At 39.4% G+C, this 24,574-nt stretch overlaps 1 protein-coding gene across 13 annotated transcripts in view; it reads right to left on the bottom strand.

The window, feature by feature from the left end:
* The window catches only part of UBN2 (ubinuclein 2), a 102,593-nt gene extending 80,330 nt beyond the window's left edge, over positions 1 to 22,263 (bottom strand). For 7 of the 13 annotated variants that reach the window (XM_054496777.2, XM_054496778.2, XM_054496770.2 and 4 more), the window contains exons 1-2: positions 18,004 to 22,263; positions 12,888 to 12,980 (exon numbers count right to left, since the gene is read on the bottom strand). In XM_054496777.2, the coding sequence (XP_054352752.1) occupies positions 12,888 to 12,980; positions 18,004 to 18,471 (561 nt within the window). In that variant the 5' untranslated portion in view covers positions 18,472 to 22,263. Of the gene's footprint in view, positions 1 to 12,887; positions 12,981 to 17,496; positions 17,867 to 18,003 lie in introns of those variants that run through there. The other 6 variants (XM_054496771.2, XM_054496774.2, XM_054496780.2 and 3 more) reach the window with 5 other exon arrangements.
* Between the last annotated feature and the right edge of the window lie 2,311 nt (positions 22,264 to 24,574).

Raw genomic sequence — 24,574 nt, 5'->3', positions numbered from 1 at the left:
AGAGAAGAGAAGGCCAGGTGCAGTGACTCACACCTGTAATTTCAGCACTTTGGGAGGCCAAGGCAGGAGGATTGCGAGAGCCCAGGAGTTTGAGACTAGCCTGGGCAACACAGTGAGACCTGTCTCTACAAATTTTTTTTTTTTTTTAATTAGCCAGGCATGGTGGCATGTGCTTGTGGTCCTTGCTACTTGAGAGGCTAAGGCAGGAGGAACCCAGGAGGTTGAGGCTACAGTGAGCCAAGTTCATGCCACTGCATTCCATCCTGGGTGACAGAGCGAGACCCTATCTCAAAAAACAAAAGCAAAAACAAAACCAAGAAAACAATTAGTGCAAAAGATTCTGCAAACCAACATGCCACCACTAGGCCACAGTGAGCCTTGTAGAGAGCATGAGATGCAAGATGTAAATCTCTAGTCATCTCATTTGGTTTCAGCTCTCAAACCGCATACCTCTCAATGAAAAGTGAGATTCTAATGGTTAAAGATGAGTAAGTTGTATGTAACATGGCCCTTAAATAAAAGCAAATTGCTTCGCTTTGTTTCAACGCAAAGAAACAGTGATCTGTTCCAGTGCTTGAGGGAAAAAAGTTATGCCAGACTTATGAAAGACATCTCCAACATGGTGTCATCACTTTACAAGTAACTTGCAAAGGCAATTCTGACTAGCTGCTATGTCTGTATTACATAGTGATGCTAAAAAAACCTAACTCCCACATAAGCTGTGACTCCACTGTACACTGTTCAGTGGAGAAAACAACACGATTACTATACCATCATCACCAACAAAGGTACTGTGGTGCGAAATATAAGTAATGGTTCCCATATTTTTAGACTTTACAAGTTAGGTAAAAGTTTCAAGTACAATTCTAGGAACCAACATAGGGTGGCAACATCTTGCTAAATAGGGCTACTGAGGGTATAATCCCAGAACAATGACAATCCTTCTCAAGAAATGCCAGTTGGCAACCTTAAACAACATGCGTACATGCATATATATATAAACACACCCACACAGATGTAATATATATATACATATACACATACACATATATACATACAACATACCCATGTGCTTAGATGCAAAATACATATTAGATTGTCCTTTATTTTTCCCATTTTGGCAGGTCTGCAGACTGAGACCTTTATATTATGTTATAGAATTATGGTGAGAATCAGCATTCAGGAAAAGGAAAGAGAGAGGTTGGTAGGAGGTAGTCTATTGAGAAAAAGTTACACACAAGCAGTTAGGGAAATGAGGGATGACTTCACCCTAAACTGAGAGAGAGAGGAAGAGATCTAAGAAATATATAAAAATCCACAGACAAAACTAATGAAGAGGACTAGTCCTGCCACATACGAAATATTTTTAAAGGTATGGGAGTTAAAATAGATGAGGCAGGAATATAAGAATAAAAAGATTAATGAACAGCATTGTTCAGAAACCTACCCTAGTATATAAGAATTAAAGATGAAAAAGGCAGCATTACAACTCAATGGAAAATGATCAATAAATAACTGAGATTAAAGTAAGATATCTATTTCCTCTATCAAATTATAAACCTTTAAATTCTGAAAAGATGGAGAATAGGACTGCTCAAACACTGCTGATAAAGAATGTACCAATAAAACCCTTTTGGAAAGCAATCTGAAAGCATCTGCCAAGAGACTTTGCAATACTCTTACATTTTCTTCTCCTGCCTCTTCCATGATTTCCAAATTTCCTATGAAGTATTACTGTTATAATAGAAATATGCTAAAATAATTTTTAAAACTCTTCATCTTATTTGACCCAATAATTCTACATAGCTTATTTTGAACCATTACTTAGAGTCAAAAATATCTGTTAAGAACTTATGCCATAGAAAGCAATATGTGAAAATATCAGAATTTAAGTATGAAATGTCCTTGTCTTCAAGTAACTTAAAACAAGATAATCTATTAAACAAACTTACAGAGCACTTACCATGTGCCAGCCTTCATGGATTTTATAGTCATACACAAGCAGTTAAGTACAGAGAGGGGAAGAGAAAGATTAAACAAATGACTACAGTAATTATAAATGGTAGAAAGGAAAAAGGTTGAAAGGAGATCTTTTCAACAGAGGACCTCATCAAGGTTTCTTCCTAAGATATTCATACCCAGACAAGGACAAGTGGAGTTAAGCATTTGTGGAAGCCACTGAAGGCATCAGCACAAGGAAGTAACTGACAAGATCAGTGTTTAACAAAATCACTCTGACTACTGGTATGGGGAATTAACACAGTCGGGGAATAAAACAGCTAGAAAGAAAAAAATGCTCAGATTTGCAAGAAATTCACAAGTTACTGGGGCATAAAATATATATTTAAATACCAAGCTACCATTCACCGAATGCTAACTTTGCATCAGATCCTATACTAAGTACAATCATCTATTATTTCACATTTGACAAATGGGAAAAACGAAGGCTAGGAAAGGACAAGCAACTTATCTAAGGTCACACAGAAAATAGGTGAGCCAATCTTCAAACTCATGACTGCCTAACTCCAACAGGCCATTCTTTTAAAAATTCTATATGAGAAGTTATGGAACCTATAGGGTCATTTTTTTAGTTGAAAACACCTTAAACTCTAATAAAGCAAAACTGAAATTAGTGTTTCCACTGTCATTTGTCTCCAAATTAGCTTCTCCCACTTGACATTCCAATTTTGTTCATCCTTACTATTTTTTTCTGCCTTAAAACCATTATTGGCTAAAATTAAAGGAGTGATGACATCAAATGCTAACACGGACATGGAGCAATTGTTCTCTGATTCATCACTAGCAGGAATGCAAAATGATGTGGCTACTTTGGAAAATGGTTTGGTAGTTTCTTTTAAAGCTCCCTGTCAGCGAATCAGGTAGTTTCGCTTATTAAGCATACAGTTACCATTGGACCTAACAACCCCACTGTTACATGCACCCAAGAGAAATGAAAATGTGTATTCACACACAGACTTGTACTCTCACGTTTATAGCAGCTTGACTCATGGCAGCCAAAAACTGGAAACAACCCAACGGTCATCATCTGGTGGACAGATAAACAACTGTGGTACATAATCCACAGTAGGAATACAGTGGATTACTGCTCGGCAATAAGAAGGGACACAGGCAATACATGGAGGAATTTCAAAAATACTATGCTAAGTGAAAGTACCCAGACGCAGAAGACATGAGATTCCATTTACAGGAAACCCTAGAAAAGGTTTCCTTTTAAACAAACACCAAAAAAGCCTAGAGTCACAGGAACCAGATCACAGGATGCCAGAGGCTAAGTGTGGAGGGACAGATCTGTCTATAAAGGGAATTTTCTGGGGTGATGCAATTGTTCTGTATCATGATTGTAATAGTGGTTACAGGATTGCATGCATCTGTTAAAATCCATCAAACTGTACACTTAAAAACGGATGAATTATATTTATTTAAATTATACCTCAATAATGCTATTTCAAAAGTCTCTCACAATTTCTGCTTCCAAGTGTCTCTTCCCATAAATCTTTGTTGCCATGATTAACCATATCTACAGCTTCCTTTCCATTCTAACTGTCAATACTAGAATGCTGGCCTTTGTTTTTCACCTAAACATAATGAATGTCTTAATTAGCCTCTCTTCCCTCAAATTTTTTTTTGAGACGGAGTCTCACTCTGTTGCTGCCCAGGCTGGAATGCAGTGGTATGATCTCAGGTCACTGCAACCTCTGCCTCCCAGGTTCAAGTGATTCTCCTGCCTCAGCCTCCCAAGTAGCTGGGACTGCAGGTGCGCACTACCATATCTGGCTAATTTTTGTATTTTTAGTAGAGGCAGGGTTTCACCATGTTGGCCAGGCTGGTCTCGAACCCCTGACCTTAGGTGATCCACTCGCCTTGGCCTCCTAAAGTGCTGGGATTACAGATGTGAGCCACTGCGCCCGGCGTCTTCCCTCAAATTTATCCTGCATAATTACCACCTAATTAATATTTTGAAAATACCCTATTATTTCCCCTGCTCAAAATGCTTCAGAAGCACTCCACCTATAAGAATTGAAAACCCTTAACATGGCACCAGTTAAATGCCTTCTACATGTTGACTCAAACCACCTTTCCAACTTTTTTCTTACAATTTTCCAACGTGAACACTTCATCCATTCAAACTGTCTACCAACTCTCCCCCAAACACACCTTCTTACTGTTCCTTGTGCTTTCTCCCCGTCTGGGATAGTCTCCTGCTACTCACTTAATCCTCCCAGCTTTCACGTATCAGCCTACATTTTCAATCTTTTCTCCAGGATGCTTTCTAATTAAAATCACAATGACAATGATCTTTTTCTGCTCTTCTAACATATTTTTTGTCTAGGCATAAATAGCTGCCTATAACATTTACCTGGGAAAACTAAACAAACTGGTTCTGTTGTAATGGGCACAATCAGATATGTACAGAAGTGCAAACAATTTATGGGTAATTAGAGATTTAGGAACATCTATGTCTAGCCAAAGTGACTAGTTGGTTGTCACCAGAAACCATAATAGTTGAGTCCATAATCTAATCTAAGTAGTAAAATGATTAGTATTGTTAAATAAGTATAAATCTTATCAAGGGGAGCAAATAAAAGACTTAAAGCTTTATTTGATCATAATAGTATTAATCTGACCAAAATGCTTCCCCTCAAAATGATCTTACAGGTATAAGGTCTTCACCAAGCATATCAATTATAAAAGTATAAATTATACAAACTATCACATATCCATTCAGTGTTAATAGCCATTGAAGAATAATGTGGTAGGCTGGGCGAGGTGGCTCATACCTATAATCCCAGCACTTTGGGAGGCTGAAGCAGGTTGATCGCTTGAGCCCAGGAGTTCAAGACCAGCCTGGAAAACATGGTGAAATCCTGTTTTTCAAAAAAAAAAAAAAAAAAAAAAAAGCTGGGCATGGTGATGCATGCCTGTAGTCCCAGCTACTTGGGAGGCTGAGGTGGGAGGATCGCTTGAGCCCAGAAGGTCAAGGCTGCAGTGAGCTATGACCACACCACTGCACTCCAGTCTGGGTGATGAAGACCTTGTCTCCAAAATAAATAAATAAATTTTTAAAAATTGTGATAGAGAGTATTTATTAATATAGAAGGTAACAAGAAGAGTTTCCTAAATGTTATGTACAGCTCAGGCTATCCACGAAAAGGTGCTATCAATGTTCACTAAGCATTTGAAAAGATCCTCAACTTAACTGGTAATTATGGAGACAACATCTAAATAACAAGATATTGTTTCTTCCACTATCATATGAACAGGATATTCTCATCTATGAAAAACAAAACATAGCAATATATATCTATAGATATGTATAAAATGCTCAAAGAATACACAACAAGCAGACAACCATGGTCATTACGACGGAGAAGGTATAGAACTGGAAGCAGTGGTGCAGGAAGACTTTGATGTAATATGTATTATTTGAATTTGTTTTTAATAAAAGGAACATATTCATGTATTGCTCGGGTGATCTAACTTTTATTTTAAGAGATGGGGTCTTGCTATGTTGCCCAGGCTGGTCTTGAACTCCTAGGCTCAAGACATCTTCTCTGCCTCAGCCTCCCAAGTAGCTGGGATCACAGGTGTCAGCCACCACACCAGGCTCTTAAAACATTTTTTTTATAGTGTAAGAAAGTACGAATGTAATTGCACATGCATTTTTAAAACTCCTGAAAGGATACACTTTAAACCATCAAACTATTCACAGTGGTTCTGCCTGGCAGTGGACTTACAGGTGATTTGCTGATTTTTATTTTGATCTTTTCATTTATCTGTATTTATATATCCTCTTACAGTGAACAGTAACAAAAAAAAAATCTTAGAAATATGTGACTGCCCACATACACATAGCTCTCTGGGGCAAGAAACTCACAGTGTCTCTAAGGAGTGACCTGGTTAGCTGGGAGTCAGGGGTAGGAAGGAGATTTACTTTTTATCATTAGCTTTTGTATCTTCCGAGTTTTATTAAGGACATGTACTACCCACTCAATAAATGTTATTTTATTAGGTTTGGCCCACCAAATGTTCACTACCAAAGTTTCGAACTCCTCCTCATTTGGCTCTACTTTCCAGTCCCATTGTGGGGAAAGAGTTTCGGATAACCTGTATTTGACACACCCATACCTGAGTAGCTCTTTCTTAACTCACTCTCCAACAACCGGAGTTCCAAAGGCATTGCTCCACTTATAAATAGATTTTTGCCAACTATAAGGCACAATCTCCAGTTCCCTCCTTCATCACAGAGGCCATTAGAGTAGTTTTCTAGGTACAGTTTGCCTTTCCTCACTTGTGGCCTTCTTGGAAAACTTCTAACCCTGACCTGCCTCCTGCCTTACCACCTCATATCTATTCTCCACCCTCCAGTTCCCTAACTGTGCTAAAATTCAATAACGTGTAAATTGTATAAGCTGGAACCAAACTTTTGGCAGTTGCCAGAAAGGTACATATAAATTAATTCACAAATATTAAAATTTAACCTAAAGAAACTCAAGTTACATTGGCAAAGGATTATAGTATCTTCCCTACTATAAACACTTCTGTTGAATTACTCTCTTTTTCAGTACCCTTACAGCAACAGAATCAAAGTCTTACTTGATAAATTCTCTGAACCTCTGCAGTTGATATTACACAGTTTATAAATTAAGTAGATCTTATAAAAATCAAAACTTATTTTCTAAACAACAAGAACAACAAAAAAAAACCCTTGAATTTTGCTATATCTAAAGTGAAGAACCTTCTTCTTATCTACTCTTCTAGGCACTAGCTCCCTGTGACTCAGAAGAATATTCCTTACTGAGTCATTAGTACTTGCTTAACCTGACAATCAGTGTTTTAGGCCAATGCAGCCTCATTACAGTGTAACACTAAACTGGAAAACAAACAAACAAGATGTTCTTAGTACTGGTCCCCCTGACCCCAAATTGCCTCCAGCTAATAGTAAACCAAACTAAAAACCAACATTCATTGATCACCTCTAGTAGACAGAGCAAGAATGACCCTGATTGCTAAAAAACACACCAGTCCTATAAGTGAGAAGAAAACATCCTGTCGTCACAAGACTCCCTACTTGTCCCAGCCCTGCCACCTTATCTCTTTACATCTATGCCCATTTCTTCAACCTACCAATAGAAAGGAGCTGAGTTTCAAGGCAGTGGAAATACAGCCAAGAGCTGACTACACAGCACAAAAATAGTATACACAATTTCTATAATCACCACATATGGATACCAGTCCTTCCTCCTAAATACCCTAAAACTGCTGATTCTCAATTGTTCCTAAGGGATTAAAGAAGGCTGAAGAGAATGGGCCAAGGAATTGAAAGGGCATGTCACAGCAAGTGATCAGAACGGGTAACTGCAATAAAGAAATTATTATTTGAGCTAGGAATTCCCTTTATTTAAGGCCCTCTCCCCTCCCCCAGTTTGCTTTAAAAGATTATTTTATGTTTTTATTGTACATGTAGTATCATACTATTATTGGTCTACAAAACCCTAAATCCACTGGTATTTGTGTTTTGCAAGTAGAATTTACTTTGTGGTGGTGTCAACCAGTTTGCCCAAAGCTCTATATCGAGATGATCCTTAGGGACCAGACCTCACATAAGGCCAAAACAAACAGGTTAACCAGCCTATGAAGTTCCCAAGGAAGCTCTAACCCCTCAGCAAGTGTGGATGATCAACTAATAATATGAGTAATTGATATGATTCTTACAACTCCCAGAAACAGTACACAAATGCTTTCAAAACTAACTACTTGGTATCAGTTTCACATTTGAAGACAGTTTAAAACAATAATCTATAATTATTTTAAGACAAAATTATATTTCTTTCCACTTAGCTGAGTAGTATTTGCTGTGAAGAAGTTACTCATCAGAAATTAGTTATTCCAAGATACCGCCATTCTTTAAAACATTATCTGGAAAGACTCACTTTTACAAGTCATACAAAAGAAAATCAAGACTTTTTTTTTGGGAGCTGGATTCTCGCTCTTGTCGCCCAGGCTGGAGTACAATGGCGTGATTTCGGCTCACTGCAATTTCTGCCTCCTGGGTTCAAGGGATTCTCCTGCCTCAGCCTCCCGAATATCTGGAATTATAGGTACCCACCACCACACCCAGCTAATTTTTGTATTTTTAGTAGAGATGGAAAGGTTTCACCATGTTGGCCAGGCTGGCTGCACTCCTGACCTCAGGTGATCTGCCCACCTCGGCCTCCCAAAGTGCTGGGATTACAGGCACGGGCCACTTCACCTAGCTGATTTTATTATTCTTATTCTTATTAGAGACAGGGTCTCAAGAAAATCAAGAGTATTTAGAAGAATAATTTGTCTTTGAGTAAAAACAGTGTTATTCCATTTGGTCAACTGTTTTATTTATAAGACTGCTCAGAATTACTTTTCTACTATCAAATCTACCCTTACCCTTCTTTTTAAAACAAATATGAAACTACTAGGGCTCTGAGAGCCCAAAACCACACAGAACTAAGCGTGAAAGATGGTATTCAAGGTCTATATAGCACAGTAAGCAGATTTTAAAGTTATAATGTGATTTCATGATTATTAATAAATGCCTGGCAGAATATATGTCTTCGTATTCAGAGAGTCATTCAGATTCAAATAGTCTTAACCGAGCCCCTGCTAGGCACAAGGTATTGTGCTAGGTGCTTTCATTTAGATTACTGAATTTATATCCAATTCTAGGACAGTATGATCTTTCAGAACGGCTAGGGTAATGGAGTGAGAAAAAAATCACTAAGAGAAATCTTCCAACAATTATAGGTTATCCTATGTCCTAGAAGGCTAAGAGAACAAGTCTATACCCATCAAATTGAAGCATCCTACTCTTGAGTATAGAGTATAGGTGGCCTCATAAAAGGCATATATTACCTAGAGACCATCTAAAAACTGAATTGGAAACCAAGATGTTTTGCCTAAACATTTTGGAGCCTTAACTGGGAATAAAGAGAGGCATGGGAGCCTCTTTTACCTGTATCCTGCCTCCTTTCTAACCATCAAGATGAATCTGGAGCCTATACAGTTGTAGAAATGTCAAAACTTGGACTTAGCTATTTAAAAAAGATTTATGTACAAGAACCAATTTAGTATAATCTAGGTAAAAATAGGTACTTAATAGTCATATTGACCTTTTCCCAAAAAACCATTTAGTAATTGATGCTGAATATGAACTGTCACATTACCTGAGCATAAGAACAACGTAACAGGAAACAGAACATGGCCATAAAAATAGGACACAATGGAGGGGGGAACCCCATAAATTCAATGCAGGGTGCTCTTTTTACAATTTTATACTCCTTATAATTTCTGATATCACTGATCTTCAACTGCTGCTACACCTGCCCCAAACACTAATAAAGATCATTGTAGTTTAAGAGAGAGATTTTGTGATAGCCTAGAGCTCTAGGCCTATAGCGCCTAGCAGGACAATGTATCTTCTCTGAGGTAACTTTTGGCCTGATGATTTTCTTAAAAGATTCCAAATAATTATTAAAAAAAAAAAATATATATATATATATATATATTTAGGCTGGGTACAGTGGCTCATATCTGTAAACTCAGCACTTTGGGAGGCTGAGGCAGGTGGATTGCTTAGGCTCATGAGTTTAAGACCAGCCTAGGCAACACAACAAGACCCTGTCTCTACCAAATAAATATATATACACATATATACACACACACACACACAACTCATAGATATAACACTTGGGCATGCTTTTTGGTTAATATACATACAATGTCTAATTAGAATGGAAATAAGAGAGTAAGTCAGCAAAATAAAAATCCAGAGAAGAAATACAGCCCATTAATTTAGATAACAAGAGTAATATTTTATCACTGCAAACAAAATAACAAGGCTTGAATATATCTAAGTCAATTGAAACTCAATTTCATGCATCAAACAACTTCTTCAGAACGCTGGTCTTTCTATGCCAGATACTATCCTAGGGTTAACTAAGAAGACTTAATGCTAACTTTAAGGTAGTGTGTCATATACTGAATCACTTTACTTATAGGATTATATATAGGAATTTTTCCATTTGCAAAGGGCAATTCTAATCCTTGATTTTGTAACCCACAGCAAAATAGACACTCTAGGCTGGGCGCAGTGGCTCACACCTGTAATCCCAACATTTTGGGAGGCCAAGGCGGTGGATCACCTAAGGTCAGGAGTTCGAGACCAGCCTGACCAACATGGTGAAACCCTGTCTCTACTAAATACAAAAAATTAGGTGGGCATGGTAGGTGGTGCATGCCTGCAGTCCCAGCCACTTGGGAGGCTGAGGCAGGAGAACTGCTTGAACCTGGGAGGTGGAGGTTGCAGTGAGCCAAGATAGTGCCATTGCACTCCAGCCTGGGCAACAAGAGTGAAACTCTGTCTCAAAAAAAAAAAAAAAAAGACACTCTAATATAGTGATGGAGTAGAACTAGTAATTTAGTAATATATACTAAAATTATAAATGCATAAATCTTCTGACCTGAATCGTCTACTTCTAGGAATCTGTCCTAAAGATAAACTTGAAATTGTGTAAAATGCCATTTTACAGACTAATTTACTGCAGCACTATTAATAAGGGCAAATTTTTGAAAACAACCTAAATTATTTGGGGACTGGTTACAGTGTGATAGTTCCATGCAATGAAACAGCATGCAGCCTTAAAAAAAAGGGAGAGAAAGCACTTTGTCCTGATATGACCGCCCCCCATATACTAAGATACAGTAAATAAAAAGCAAAGAGCTTAAGTGTGTACAATTCTATAATATGTATAAAAAGGGGGTGGGAAAGGAATAGATGTATATGTATAGAGATATATCTCTAGTACCACAGGAATGTTACTTGCCTAGGAAGTGGGATTCCATGGGTGGGCGATACAATAAAAGGAAGATTTTTAATTTTTGAATTTTGAGCCGCATAAGTGTACTAGTTGGTTAAAACATTAAGTGTAACCAATGTATAACTTGTATAAAAAACACAGTATTTTAGGATTTATACATGCTAGGATTTTAGCATTTATACATCCTATAGGATTTTACGATTTTATACATCATGATACAATATAGTCTCAAAAGATTACATTGTAATTAAATACTACAATGCTATTCCTTCTATTTAAACACCCACCAGTCCATCCCTAAATTTATTATTATATAGTCACAGAATAGAGAACCAATAGGGTCTCTGAAAAATCTGAACCTCTGAATTTATAGATAGGAAAACTGTAGCCTAGGCCAGGCCCAATGGCTCACGCCTGTAATCCCAGCCCTTTGGGAGGCCAAGGTGGACAGATCAGTTGAGGTCAGGAGTTCGAGACCAGCCGGGCCAACATGGTGAAACCATCTCTACTAAAAATACAAAAATTAGCCAGGCATGGTGGTGCATGCCTGTAATCCCAGCTACTCAGGTGGCTGAGGCAGGAGAATTGCTTGAACCCGGGAGGTGAAGGTTACAGTGAGCCGAGATCACACCACTGCACTCCAGCCTGAGTGACAGAGACTCTGTCTTAGAAAAAAAGAAAAAAGAGAAAAAAAGAAAACTGTGGCCCAAAGCTAAAAAACCTCACCAAAAGGACACAATTAGTAGATGGCAAAGTATGGCCTAGGACCTGATTCCAATTCCAATCTATTCTCATCTACTTCTTCTACCTTCAAATGGTTTTTTAATCACCACAAGGAGCCAGCACGTATGGGTCAAGATCCCTGTTGTATCTTGAGGGTAGTATTAATGACAAGGCCAATGTGAGCTGATATCCTTTCTCTTGTGGGATACTTTTCAATGCTCACAGAGGAATCAGAGGGGTAAGGTGTTGCTTCTCAACAGGGTTATGTTTTAGCAAAGTGCCAAGAGTACTCAAAGCCATAGTATAAATGTGGGGTGAGGGGTTGGGCTTTCTACAAATTTAGTAACACTAGAAAATTTGAGAAAAATGTTAAGCAACTTAATCAGGTAATTAAAAATTATTTTTGTATTCAAACAAACACCACTATATTGTGGCACTGAATATAAAATGTACATGAATATTTAGCATAAACCGGACACTTTCAAAGAAGTCTCATGCTGGTTCTGAGTCTGATGCAATGAGCTTAGAAGTACACACATTCACCCTCAAACTCTTAAGAGGCAGGAAGGTTTCAGAACTACTATACCAAAGGAATTAAAATAGCATTCTCAATGGTGACAGAAAGGGAACAGTTAGAGCTACACAGACCTGGACCTGTAGCCTACTCTTGCCACTGTGTGACATTGTATCAGCTACTTAATCTTGAACTCAGAGCCTCAGTTTCCTCATCGGTAAAATATGGTCAATATTACTTAGCTTTTGGTTTTGTTACAAAGATTGGAGATAATATATGTAAAGCAAACCGCCCAGACTCTAGAAAGACTATAATAAATGATGGTTACTTGGCAGGATGCATCACTTGAGGTCAGGAGTTCATGACCAGCCTGGCCAACATGGTGAAACCCCATCTCTACCAAAAATACAAAAAATTAGCTGGGTGTGGTGTTGCCCCTGCAGTCACAGCTACTTGGGAGGCTGAGGCATGAGAATGGCTTGAACCTGGGAGGTGGAGGTTGCAGTGAGCCAACACTGCACCACGGCACTCCAACCTGGGTGCCAGAGCGAGACCCTGTTTCCAAAATAAATAAATAAAAATAAAAATGAATGATGGCTACTTTAACTATCACAAGCCTATTGGAATCTTTATTTGACTGTCTAACCATTCATTTGGTTTCCATTGGTGAGAACAAGGTAAGGCAGGCAATGGATATTTATAGGCCCTCCCAACCAGCCACAGAAAGCAAACAGGTCAATAGGATAAAATTACCTAAGTGATCAGTTTATTATACTCACATATTTCATTTCAAACTTCTTAGCCAACATTTCCACCTCTTGCCTCTCCTGATGTTCATCATTAAATGGGTCTTCTGTGTGAATGAGCTTCTTCTGATTCAAGGTGAATGGGAAAAGAAACAGAAGTATCCATTAGTATTACAAATAGTATTATTGTTTATTTATTTATCATTATGTAACAACCACTTCAATTCTATTTCAATAAATGTGATCTGAAAGGAAATAAACCAGTGAGAATATATAACATGTTATATAATTAATTATATTATTACTCAGAGACTATATCTTAAACTTAATCAATACGAGACAACTTTTCCTAATACTAACAAGTAAGTCAGAAGTATTAAAACTAAAAAAAAAAGAAGTTGGTTCATAGCAAAAAATATTTACAGTTGTAATGGACTCATACACATTTCACAGTGTTTTGATGAGTAAGAACTCAACAATCCAAATTGTCTTCACCTGCAAAATGATCAATGGTCACCTCATCCAAAATAACAAAGAAAAAAAATCCCCAGGAACACTAGCTAAATATGAAAATCTCACTTATAACTCTAGATTGATATCTTCACTAACAAAGATTAACTGCTTTGATCAGGAAATGCTTCTAAAAGGAGCTCTAGATTATTAATTAAAAGCAACACTTAATCATCTGCCTGTGAGTTAACACTGAGTTGTGTGTAGCGGCTAAGGCTTTCTGTTGAGGTCCAATATCAACAACCATTGCATCACCAATATTCTGTCAATGGATATCCATTCAGGGAATACACATTACTTTTAAACAAAGCTAGAAAAGAGAAATAGCTGCAAAAAGATTACATTACCATGCCTTTCTTCTAGTAGGAGAGCGTGAAAGTTTATTATAATACATGGTTTAAAACACACACACACAGAGCTAGAAGCCCACATTAACCATCTATTTAACAAAACAAACAAAAATAGTGATCACATCCTTAAGTCTTCTATTTTAGTATACAAACATATATATGGTTTTCAATGCACAAAAAAACCAAAACAAGGATAAAAATACTACTTTTATCCAATTTCAGACAATTGACTCAGGTAATTAAAAATGAAGGTATACTACAACTGAAATACTGATATAGATTCAATGGACCCTGAAGAGCAAGAAAAAATGCAGAAGGAAGATTTGCACACTTTGAAACTGAGACACTTCATCCTGGATATAAAGGTTGAGACATGATCGGTCTAAAAAACATGATAGAAAAATGTGGACAGAATGAATACGAGACAATTCCTCACACTTGGGACATTAGAATAAAGGGATACTTCTTTAAAGGAGTTAACTTTAAAATCAATTTTTAAAATTACTGTAATAAGTAATAAATTTATAGAATAGTTCACCCCAATAGAAGCTACCAATGAAAGGCCGGGCACAATGGCTCACACCTGTAATCCCAGCACTTTGGGAGGCCAAGGTGGGTGGATCACCTGAGGTCAAGAGCTCAAGACCAGGCTGGCCAACATGGTGAAACCCCGTCTCTACCAAAAATACAAAAACTAGCTGTGTGTGGTGGCACATGCCTGTAGTCCCAGCTACTCGGGAGGCTGAGACAGGAGAATCGCTTGAACCCGGGAGGTGGAAGTTGCAAGTGAGCTGAGATGCTGAGATTGCGCCACTGCACTCCAACCTGGTTGAGACAGAGTGAGACTTCATCTCAAAAAAATAAATAAATAAAAATAAAAATTTACCAATGAAAAACATAATCATGATCCAAAAGGGAATAAACTAGTGAGAATAAACTAATAAGGAATCCTAGGCATGTCCAGGGTATAGCCTTAACTAGAGGCTCAGGTTAAGGACAGTAAGCAATTGCCATGCCTATTACAAACTGCTCCCTCTTGCACTGTCAACCCCAAATACTTACTACGGTATGACTCATTTTATATGTATAAATATAAACACATGGATCTATATTTTTAATAAGAATCACCTTATATACCATTCTAAAATATTTTATGTACTTTATGTAGGTATCAAAAGTACAGCTCTTATTTTCTCTTGACAGCCTACAAAAACAAATTTAAGAAAATGGACTCATTTTTCTTTTACAGTTAAGAATAAACACCCTCCCCCAATCAAGACTAAGCTTTTTTGTTTTTTCAGGTGAAAAAAAATCTGAAAATTATCAACTACCCACATGCAAAACTGATGCAATAATTTTGTCCTTTGATCTTAACTCATCAACACCATTTTCAGGAGGTCTTTCACAAATTTCATCAAAAATATGCAAACAATGAAATACCATGGAATTGTCAAATAGTATAGTTATATTAACACACTTAATCACTTATTTTTCTTTTTACAGTAAATGTTCAATTAAGCATGTTCACAAATGGGTGTTCTGGTTAACTGATTTTTCTGGTTTACTAGAGTTAAACCTTTTCTTGTGTATCAATCATTGCCAAAATTTATTTCTAAAATGCACTATTACTCTTTAGCCAGAAATGGTGACCAAATTAATCTTTCAGAATAGAGATGATTCCAATGCCGGTCATCATCCTAAACCATCTCAATCACAGCACTGTACCGCCTAGAGACAATAAGGTTAAAGGTTTAGCTAACCTGTGGTTTTGTTTTTCATATTTTCCCAACATATTTAATTGTGCTTTCCTCATTAATACAAATAGAGCATAGAAAAATTTCTGATTGTGTTCCAGTAAATCAGGGTTTTACTGTTCATTTAGTATTTAAGAAGGGAACTGATTTAAATGCACCCATATGAATGGTATCCATATGTAACACACCTTTTGTTGTTTGTTTTTTTTTTAATAGCCCCACATCTACCAATTTCAGCATCTGGGGCTAAAATCTTATTTAGTGATAGATGGCTATTTCAAAAATGTGGAGCCCTTCCTTTCCTAATTCTTCTTATTTTGGGAACCACTAACTTTCCAGACCAATTCTAATGTTCGCATTTTGCTTTTTGATGGTCTCTCTTCTAAGATTTCCTTTCATGAAACCATGACAATTTTACTTAAACATATGTTTTCTATGCTTTCTTGCATAATAAGGATATACACTGGCAGCAATCACAGGAAAATGTGGCAAATCTTTGTTGCAAAGGTGATTATATACAATGGATTTTGTTTTGTTCAGAGGTATATGAAAAAAATAGAAGGTTGATATACGAGATAATTGGGCCAAGACACCTACACTGTTAATAAGTAAACAGAAAAATTAAATGGAATTATTTCTCTTTCTCCTATTGCATGAAAGTAGTAGTTCTGGTGTTATCAAGTGAACAAAGCTAGGGTGTCAAACCTTTTTCTTTTTTATAACTAAATGATACACATTACTAGTTTGCCATCGTGTGAATATTACAGCATAAACAGGGACATAATAAAGGTCTTTGTATTTCTACTATGACTTACATTTTACGTCATTTTGGCAGAATCCTCTAAACTATATGAGTTAATTTTAAGAAATTGTATCACTATAGAAATAAGTACTAATAAAATTACATACATTTGTAAAGTGAGGATAATAGTTTTTACCTCATGGAGTTCTGTTGGACTACTAGAAAAACCATGTGCAGTGCTTAGAACTGTGTCTAGCACACAGTAAGAACTCAGTAAATGTAGTTATTGCTATGTATTTTTACCCAAAGATAAGGCTTTTCTCCTGTAATTTATGAAAATTACAAGAACTGCAAACCAACTTAGATTAGCAGCTCAAATACAATGTTTGAAAAATGCTCCAATCCAGTATTTTTAATATTCTTTTGGGAAAAAAGTGACCTCACATTTATAAAGAGGGGGCATTCAAGTGAGTCTAAAGAGCAAAATGTTAGGTGGAAGTGACCAAAATGATCTCTCCCTTTAAACAATTCATTTTGGTTGAAAACGTTTTGTAATGATTTGACCACACAACATTTCTAAATAATGATCAAAACATTAGCTGGCCATGAAGTAAACAAAATCTAGTGAAATTGTTCAACATGATACTTTGTGACTAAGCAGTCAGTCATTTTCACCATAAAGGTAGTTGAAGATGAAAACAAAACAAGTGACTTCGGGAGTCCATTAGACCCAAGCTAAAGCAAAACCTAATAACGTGCATAATTGCTAAGCAACAGAGAAAACTGTTCTCTTTCTTTACTGTTAATCTATCATTTCCTTTTCTAACTTACTTCTGAAGATCCACCAACCCACAACAATAAAAATTACAATTACGAACATAACCCCTATCCTTTCTCCATTGTTCACCTCTTACATCAAAAGCATACCTATATATTTTCAATTGTTTTAAAAAATTCAAAGCTGAGATTTTTTTCATCATCCTCCGAAAATTACAAAGGCTGAGTACAATATTCTTCTATAAACTAATGATAGTACACTTAAATAATATGACGGGTAGGTGTCAAATAAAACAGGAGACACCTTCCCATTCAATTACAATATGAACGAACTCCACAAAAAAGGAAAGCTAAAAAGGTTTTCCAATACCAACACGAGAGAAAAATTAGTAACCAGATTAACTAACCCACTTCTCCATTCCTAAAGTGGGATCCTTAGTCTCTGAAAACCTTTAATTATTCTTAAATTCCCTTCGATTAAGAAAAATATCACAGGCACGCAAGCACACCTCAGCAGCCACGGCGCCCAGCAAAACAAACAGTGATGAGGATGAGGATGATACGAGAGGGGTTACACAATCTCTCTGCTTCAGACTGGGGGGCGTGTCCCCCAAGGTTTTCTCTTCCTTTCTACTGGAACGACAGCTGTAGCGCCACAGGGAGAACCCAGCCACACGGCCTGCAGGGCCCCAGGATTTTGTGTGGGGAGCAGAAAGGAAAGAAGGAAAATCTGAGGTTCCGAAAGGTGCACAAGAAAACAGGCTCGGCGCGGCGTTGGGAGCGAGTGCCGGGGGTTTGGGGATTCGGCGCAGCCGGGTGAGAGCCTTGGCCACCCCGGGGAGTGGAGAAAGCAGCGCTCACCACCCCGTCCACCCGCTCGGCCCCGGCCCCCCGCACCCCACCCTCGGGGCGACCCGGACGCGCTCGGTGGGCGTCCCAAGGTGCAAACCAGCTGGGGAAGGCGGCGGGTCCTGAGGCTCCCGGGGTCTGGGGCAGGAGGGAGGAATCTTCTGTACCCGTTGTTCTCCGCACAGCAGCAGCTCCGGATAACTGAACTCCACGCAGCTCTCGTCGGTGGGGTCTTTAAGCACCAGCTCCAGGCGCACCGTCTCCCTCGGCGGCCGTGGCGGCTGCTCAGCCCGGGAAGCCGACTCCCGCGGCGGGGGCGGCTGCAAGGGCAGCGGCGGGAGCGGCGGCGGCGGCTCGGGCCGCGGGGGCTCCCGCTGCAGCGACATGAGCGGCTCGGCGCGGCTGACCTCGCGCTGGGGGAGCGGCTTCTCCCGCGGCGGGGGCTGCGCGTCCGAGCGGGGGGCAGGCTCCCGCGGGGCCGGCGGCTCCGCCCGGGCCGGCTCGCGGTACGGCTGCGGCTCCAGCCGGGGGGGGTCACGGGGGTACTCGGGCTCACGCTCGGGCCCCGGGTACTCGGCCTCGCGCCGCCGCACCGGTGACAAGCTAATGAACGCTACTCTTCGCGGCTCCGCCATCCCCACTGTTCTGGCCCTCCGCTTTTGCTCGAGCCGGCGCTCGCTTCTACGCCGCGCTGCGTGCCTGCCCGCCCTTCCTCTTGCTCTCCGTCGCTTTTCTTCCCTCCACCACCCTCAGCCGTCTCTGCCGACGCCACGGTGAGTGCGGACCGTGTCCCCTTCCCCGCTACTACGTTCTGATGGGCTTCGCCGCCATCGCCAGGGTCGCCGCGGCCGCCATGTTGGATCCCCCACATAAATAGAAGCAGGCCGCTGAGCGGGCGCATGCGCACAGAGGAGACGCTCGCGTCCACTGTCGTGGCTGTTGCTCAGTTTTCCTTTTTTCCTCCCAACAGTCTGGAGTCCAGACAGGTCGGCGGAAGTGACGACATGGCTCGGCCTGTTTCCGTGGAAACGGAGACGCCGTCTGCACCCTTCCTCAAAGGGAGAGTTTTGGGGTTTCCCGAGCAGCTTACTATTCGCACCCGGAAACGAGAGGCGCTCCAGGAGCTTCCCGGGGCTAGCATCGGGATGGGACTGAGACCGAACTAGCCATTGGCGCCGGGTCTCCCGCGCTGGGTTCAAGGGAATTGGGGTTGTTAGCTGTTTATTCGAGGCGGACTCTGGGCAAGGGTAGAGAGACGCGCCAGCCGTTGTGCCTGCCCGCCCTGTGTCCCCGTAGCCTTAAGTATCGAGGGAAAAAAGGAAGTGCCCAGCTTTAGCCAGACTAGCCCCAGCGGCTTCCCTCCCGAAAGCGCAGGCCTCCCCTTCCTCGACCTACTCTGGTTTCCCTCGCCCAGCCGCAGTGGGCGTTGCGTGGGGCAGGGTCATTAAATGTTCAATAACGCTTTGCAGTTGGAAAATTAACAAGCAGATGAGGAGTTCTGGGCTCATTCAGAAGGCCTAAACTGCTGAAATCATAGAAAACTTCTTAAGAGTTCAGGAAACGTACTGTTTAAAAGAATGCTAAAGGACCCATTTCAGGATGGGGAAGGAATTGATTGGGCACGCCCCATAGGCTCCCTTGAAATTAATTAATTGAAAGTCGGGTTTAAAAGGATAAGAATTACTGGCCATTTAAATCCATTGAATAAAAAGTAAATTTGAGGGCTCGTCCTTCACATCCTGAAGGGAATCCAAGCCTTCTGTTAATTGCATTAACTGGATTAACTATTGAAAGCTCTTTTATTAAGTCAGTGTGACGTCATAGACAAATTCTGAGAGGGTTCCGTTTTTTCCTCTCCTGTTATTACTTTCCTTACTTGGACGAAGATGGTGATGAAATCTATGATTCCAAAGGTCTCTCCCAGCTCTAAAACCGTATCTTTTCTACTTGGCACCATGTTTTACCTCCATTATCTCCTTCCCTATTGCTCCTTTTCTGATTCCGAATTCGGATCTCATTTTTAGATTGCCTTAGTGATACTTAAATTACCTTTCTGCCTTCAGTCTCTATTCCCGCCAGTCTTGAGACGGGGTCATATTAATGTCTCTAAAAGAGTTTTTATTATATCGTTCTCTGTTCTGGCTGCAACTTACCTACAAACTGAGTTCTATGTATGTATACTCATATTCAATATCCTCCACAATTTAGCTCAGAGACTGCAAAGTGGTGGTCTGTGGGCCAAATTCTTCTACAGGTGTGTTAGTTATCCAACATTATCTTCTAACTTCTAACCCACTGAGCTTTCCAACTTTTTGATCCACAACCCACAGTAAGAAATTTTACATTGTAACCCAGAAGATACACCCATATATACATAACACATATGTGCATATCTGAAATATGTTTCACAATACTTACCTACTGCTTAGAATAAAGTAAAAGCAACAGACACAACAGAGTTAATTTAATATAAAATATTTTATAATACAGTGTAGAAAAAAATGTTAACATCATACAGAAGCAAATTAGGAAAGATTTTATTTAATGCCATGGAAGTTCTTGCCTGTTCATAGGTTTATTGCACTCCAGAATTCATGAGGACAGTGGTACATGAACATCTGATCCACTGTGGCACCTGATCTTTTTCTTTTTCTAAACTGATCAAAATTGAAAACCCTAGTTCAGATATATAGGCAGTCATGAATAGTAATAATGCGTATGCATGTTCTGCATAGTAATAAATTCTTCTTTAATCTTAGTCTGACATCATGATAAATTGCATGCCCGACAATCATTTTTCTGTGTAAATGAAGTACTAAGCTGTAATAATTTATTCTCTTCATAAAATACCAAGTTTAATCAAATTAATTATTTAAATCAATAAAAATGATCTGGTTCACCCTATTAACTGCCCAACAAACTGTTTGAAAACTATATATTCTTTGTTAAAGGGCAGATTACAAGAAATGTTTTCCATGTTCTTAATTTAAAAAACAAGATTCTGATATAATGAACCTAAATCAAAATTCACAAATGGTGGCTGAAATCCTGTGAGAGTACAACATAAATCCATAGTTATTGTGCATAAACAATTCAAAATTGGTTTATAAAGGAAACGTCAACAAGTCATATAACCACCACACCTTATTACTAATGGGTTCCACCACACTTCTCCCAGGCACAGCAGATATAAACATCTGATAGACTACTCAGAAAATTAAAGCTATTAGAGCTATAAATAAGGAATGCCTAAATATAAACATAGCAATGCCAATACATTAGTGCCATTTTAAAAAGTAAATAAGATGCAGTGTTAACACACCTGATAGTTCCCTCTGTAAGCCACTTTCCCACTGATTTATAAAGCTATGGTTCTATAATTCTTTTAAAAAGGACGATTTTTCTACACTGCTGCATGCAGTAATTTCACCGTATGTTCTTGATTACAACGCAGTCTTCAAATCCTCTTGAAGAGCTCAACATATCAGGATTTCTCCAGAAAGTTAGATTGTCATGTTTTCAGCAGCCTTTTGTGCTTTGGTAGTCTTTCGAAGCTCCTTAATAACCGGTGGTATTTCCTTGGTTATTTATTAATTCTGGGTTAAGTCCTTGCTCACAAAGCTGTACACAAATAGCCAGAGTTTCCAGTAAGCCAGTATTCAGAATTCTTGAAATCTCTTTTTTTTTCTCTCTCTTTTTTTTTTGAGATGGAGTCTTGCTGTGTCGCCCAGGCTGGAGTGCAGTGGCGCGATCTCGGCTCACTGCAAGCTCCGCCTTCCAGGTTCACGCCGTTCTCCTGCCTCAGCCTCCCAAGTAGCTGGGACTACAAGCAGAATGTGCACGATCTCCCTCACCGCATTCTGATCACTGCTGCCGCCCCGATGCCGCTACTACCTGCCATGATGGAGGCCAAGGGAACTATTTTAAAATTCTGAATATATTTTTCTTTATACAGTCAATAATTCCTCTATAAAATTATCTTGCTACACATATCTGGCATAAAAATATTATGCAACTTTCAGTATTAGTACTGTCAGCAAGTTGGACTGTTACTACATCATAGTTATTGTTGCTGTAAATATTCTGTGGTAGGTAATACACTGATACTGTGTGTTTGCCAAGAAGTATAGTTTTTCATTTATCAGCTGATTTGTCACTGAAAGCATGTGCACCATACCCGTAAATACTGGATGAAGTTTTTCAGCACTTACTATGACCCATATTTCTTTTGCACACTGATTGTCTTTCTCCTTAAGATTTGTGGAACAGCTCTCTGAGCTCGGACGCAGTTCACGGCGACATGGCTAAACCAAGAAGTTGGAATCGTTGGTAAATACAGGACCCGCTATGGGGTCTCCCTTCAGAAAATGGTGAAGAAAATTGAAATCAGCCAGTACGCCAAGTACATTTGCTCTTTTCTGTGGCAAAACCAGGATGAAGAGACGAGCTGTGGGGATCTGGCGCCGTGGTTCCTACATGAAGACAGTAGCGGTGTCTTCATGCAGGAACCACATTGTCTGGACCTACAATACCACTTCCGCTGTCACGGTAAAGTCCACCATCTGAAGACTGAAGCAATTGAAAGACCAGTAGACGCTCCTCTACTCTTTGAGACATCACTAGCCTATAATAAATGGGTTAATTTATGTAACCAAAAAAATTTAAAAGATTTGTGGAAAAACTGAGAAATTGTACCAATAACTCTACTCCCCCCCCCTTTTTTAGGAACATATTTGAGGGGCTTATTGACAAGTTCATCATGTTACATTTTCAGATGTCCTTTTATTTTTTTTCCGAGATGGAGTCTTGCTCTGTTGCCCAGGCTGGAGTGCAGTGGTGCGATCTTGGCTCACTGCAACCTCCGCCTCCTGAGTTCAAGCAATTCTCCTGCCTCCTCCTTCCGAGTAGCTGGGTTTACAGGCACGTGCCACCACACCCAGCTAATTTTTGTATTTTTAGAAAGTTTTAGAAAATTTTGTATTTTTGTATTTTTAGAGATGGGGTTTCACCATGTTGGCCAGACTGGTCTTGAACTTCTGATCTCATGATCTGCCCACCTCAACCTCCCAAAGTGCTAGGATTACAGATGTGAGCTACCGCACCCAGCCTCAGATGTCCTTTTAATTTTGAAGGTATTAAACTTTCATTTGCAGAAGTGCTTTTTCTTTTTAGAATGAGATGTCAATGTTTGATGATAGAGTTAACATTTTCTCGTATTTCCACTATAATTCCAGACCCAGCAGCTTGATTGGAATATGTTTCTGTATTGTTCACTTTCTTATTCCTTTTTCTTCTAATAATAAAAAATCTCTTTGAGAGCAATTTATACTAGTTTAATATATCATAGTTCACACACACATGTCATACTGATGGTGCTTTCCCAAAAACATACTTAAAGGTGTTCACTGTAACCCAGTTGAAAATTATGAGTTTTTTTAATCACTGAATGAAATTCTCCTTTACTTAATTTCATAAGTCACAGGCAGTTGTGATAACATAAAATTAGGCTGTACAATGTTATCTGTCCAACAAAGGAACCTAGGAGTTCCAGTGAGATCCCAGTGACTGCAGTCACCCCTCCCTCCCTGTCCTTCTCTTCATCAGCAGTTACAGTGTCTGTATTCCTGGATAAGGATCAGTGTGGTACACTCTGATATTTTCCATAAGATTCTGTTGTAATATATTGCATGATTTAAAATGCTGCTTGTGATCCTCAAAACTGTTTCACAAACTTCTAATTTGCTGCGATCACCAATTTGAAAGTTCAGTCTCTTCCAGCAGAGGCTGAGCAGGTGATGAGAAAGTAATTTTGTTACTAGGGACTAGGGATAGAGCACACCTACTTATGCATTTCCATGTAAATTTGGAAAATCCAAAATGCTTTTGTTGGGTAGTGGGGGCCCTTCAAGGAGGCTGAGAAGAGGTCAAAGTCAATTCCTGTAGAATACAAAGTCAAAATGCCTTTAATATTATTTAACTGTAGTGCTATAAGGTCAGATCAGGCACTCTTGTTTTATTTAGCAAATAAATGAATACATAATAAAATACCCTGTGAGATCAAGTTACTCATCCCTTCTTGACAACATTTAAGTTTAAAGACCAAAATGCCTTGTGAAGATCCAAAGGAAGAGTATCAGAGAGAAAGAAAAGCAAGTACGAAGCCTATGGAGGGAGTGATTTGGTGAGTTGGAAGAAAGGTGAGGGTAGCCAAAGTGCAGTGAGCAGGGTGGGCAAAGATGGCATCTGAGAGGGAGCGAAGGGCCAGGTCATGGAATGGCATAAAGAGATTGGATCTGGCAGGTGCAGTGGCTCACGCCTATAATCCCAGCGCTTTGGAAGGCCGAGGCAGGAGGATCACTTGAGCCCTGAAGTTCGAAACCAGACTGAGCAACATAATAAGACCTGTCTCTAAAAAAACTAAAAATAAAAAATTAACCAGGCATGGTGGCACACACCTGTAGTTCTAGCTACTCAAGAGGCTGAAGTGGGAGGATTGCTTGAGCCCGGGAGGTGGAGGCTACAATGAGCTGTGATCGTAACATTGCACTCCAGTCTGGGCAACAGAGCAAGACTCTGTCTCAAAAACAAAAACAAAAAAAAGAGTTTGGATCTTACTGTAAATGAAACCAGAAGCCATTTGGGAAATTTTAAGTAGAAAAGTGACATGATCTTAGAACAAACACATTTCAAGAAAGTAGGAGTAGCCAACTAACTGTTGAATGCTACCAAGAATTCTAG

Source organism: Pongo pygmaeus, chromosome 6 (assembly GCF_028885625.2).
Source record: "Pongo pygmaeus isolate AG05252 chromosome 6, NHGRI_mPonPyg2-v2.0_pri, whole genome shotgun sequence".
NCBI classification, from domain to species: Eukaryota; Metazoa; Chordata; class Mammalia; order Primates; family Hominidae; genus Pongo; species Pongo pygmaeus.
This window is presented reverse-complemented; position numbering and strand designations above follow the sequence as displayed.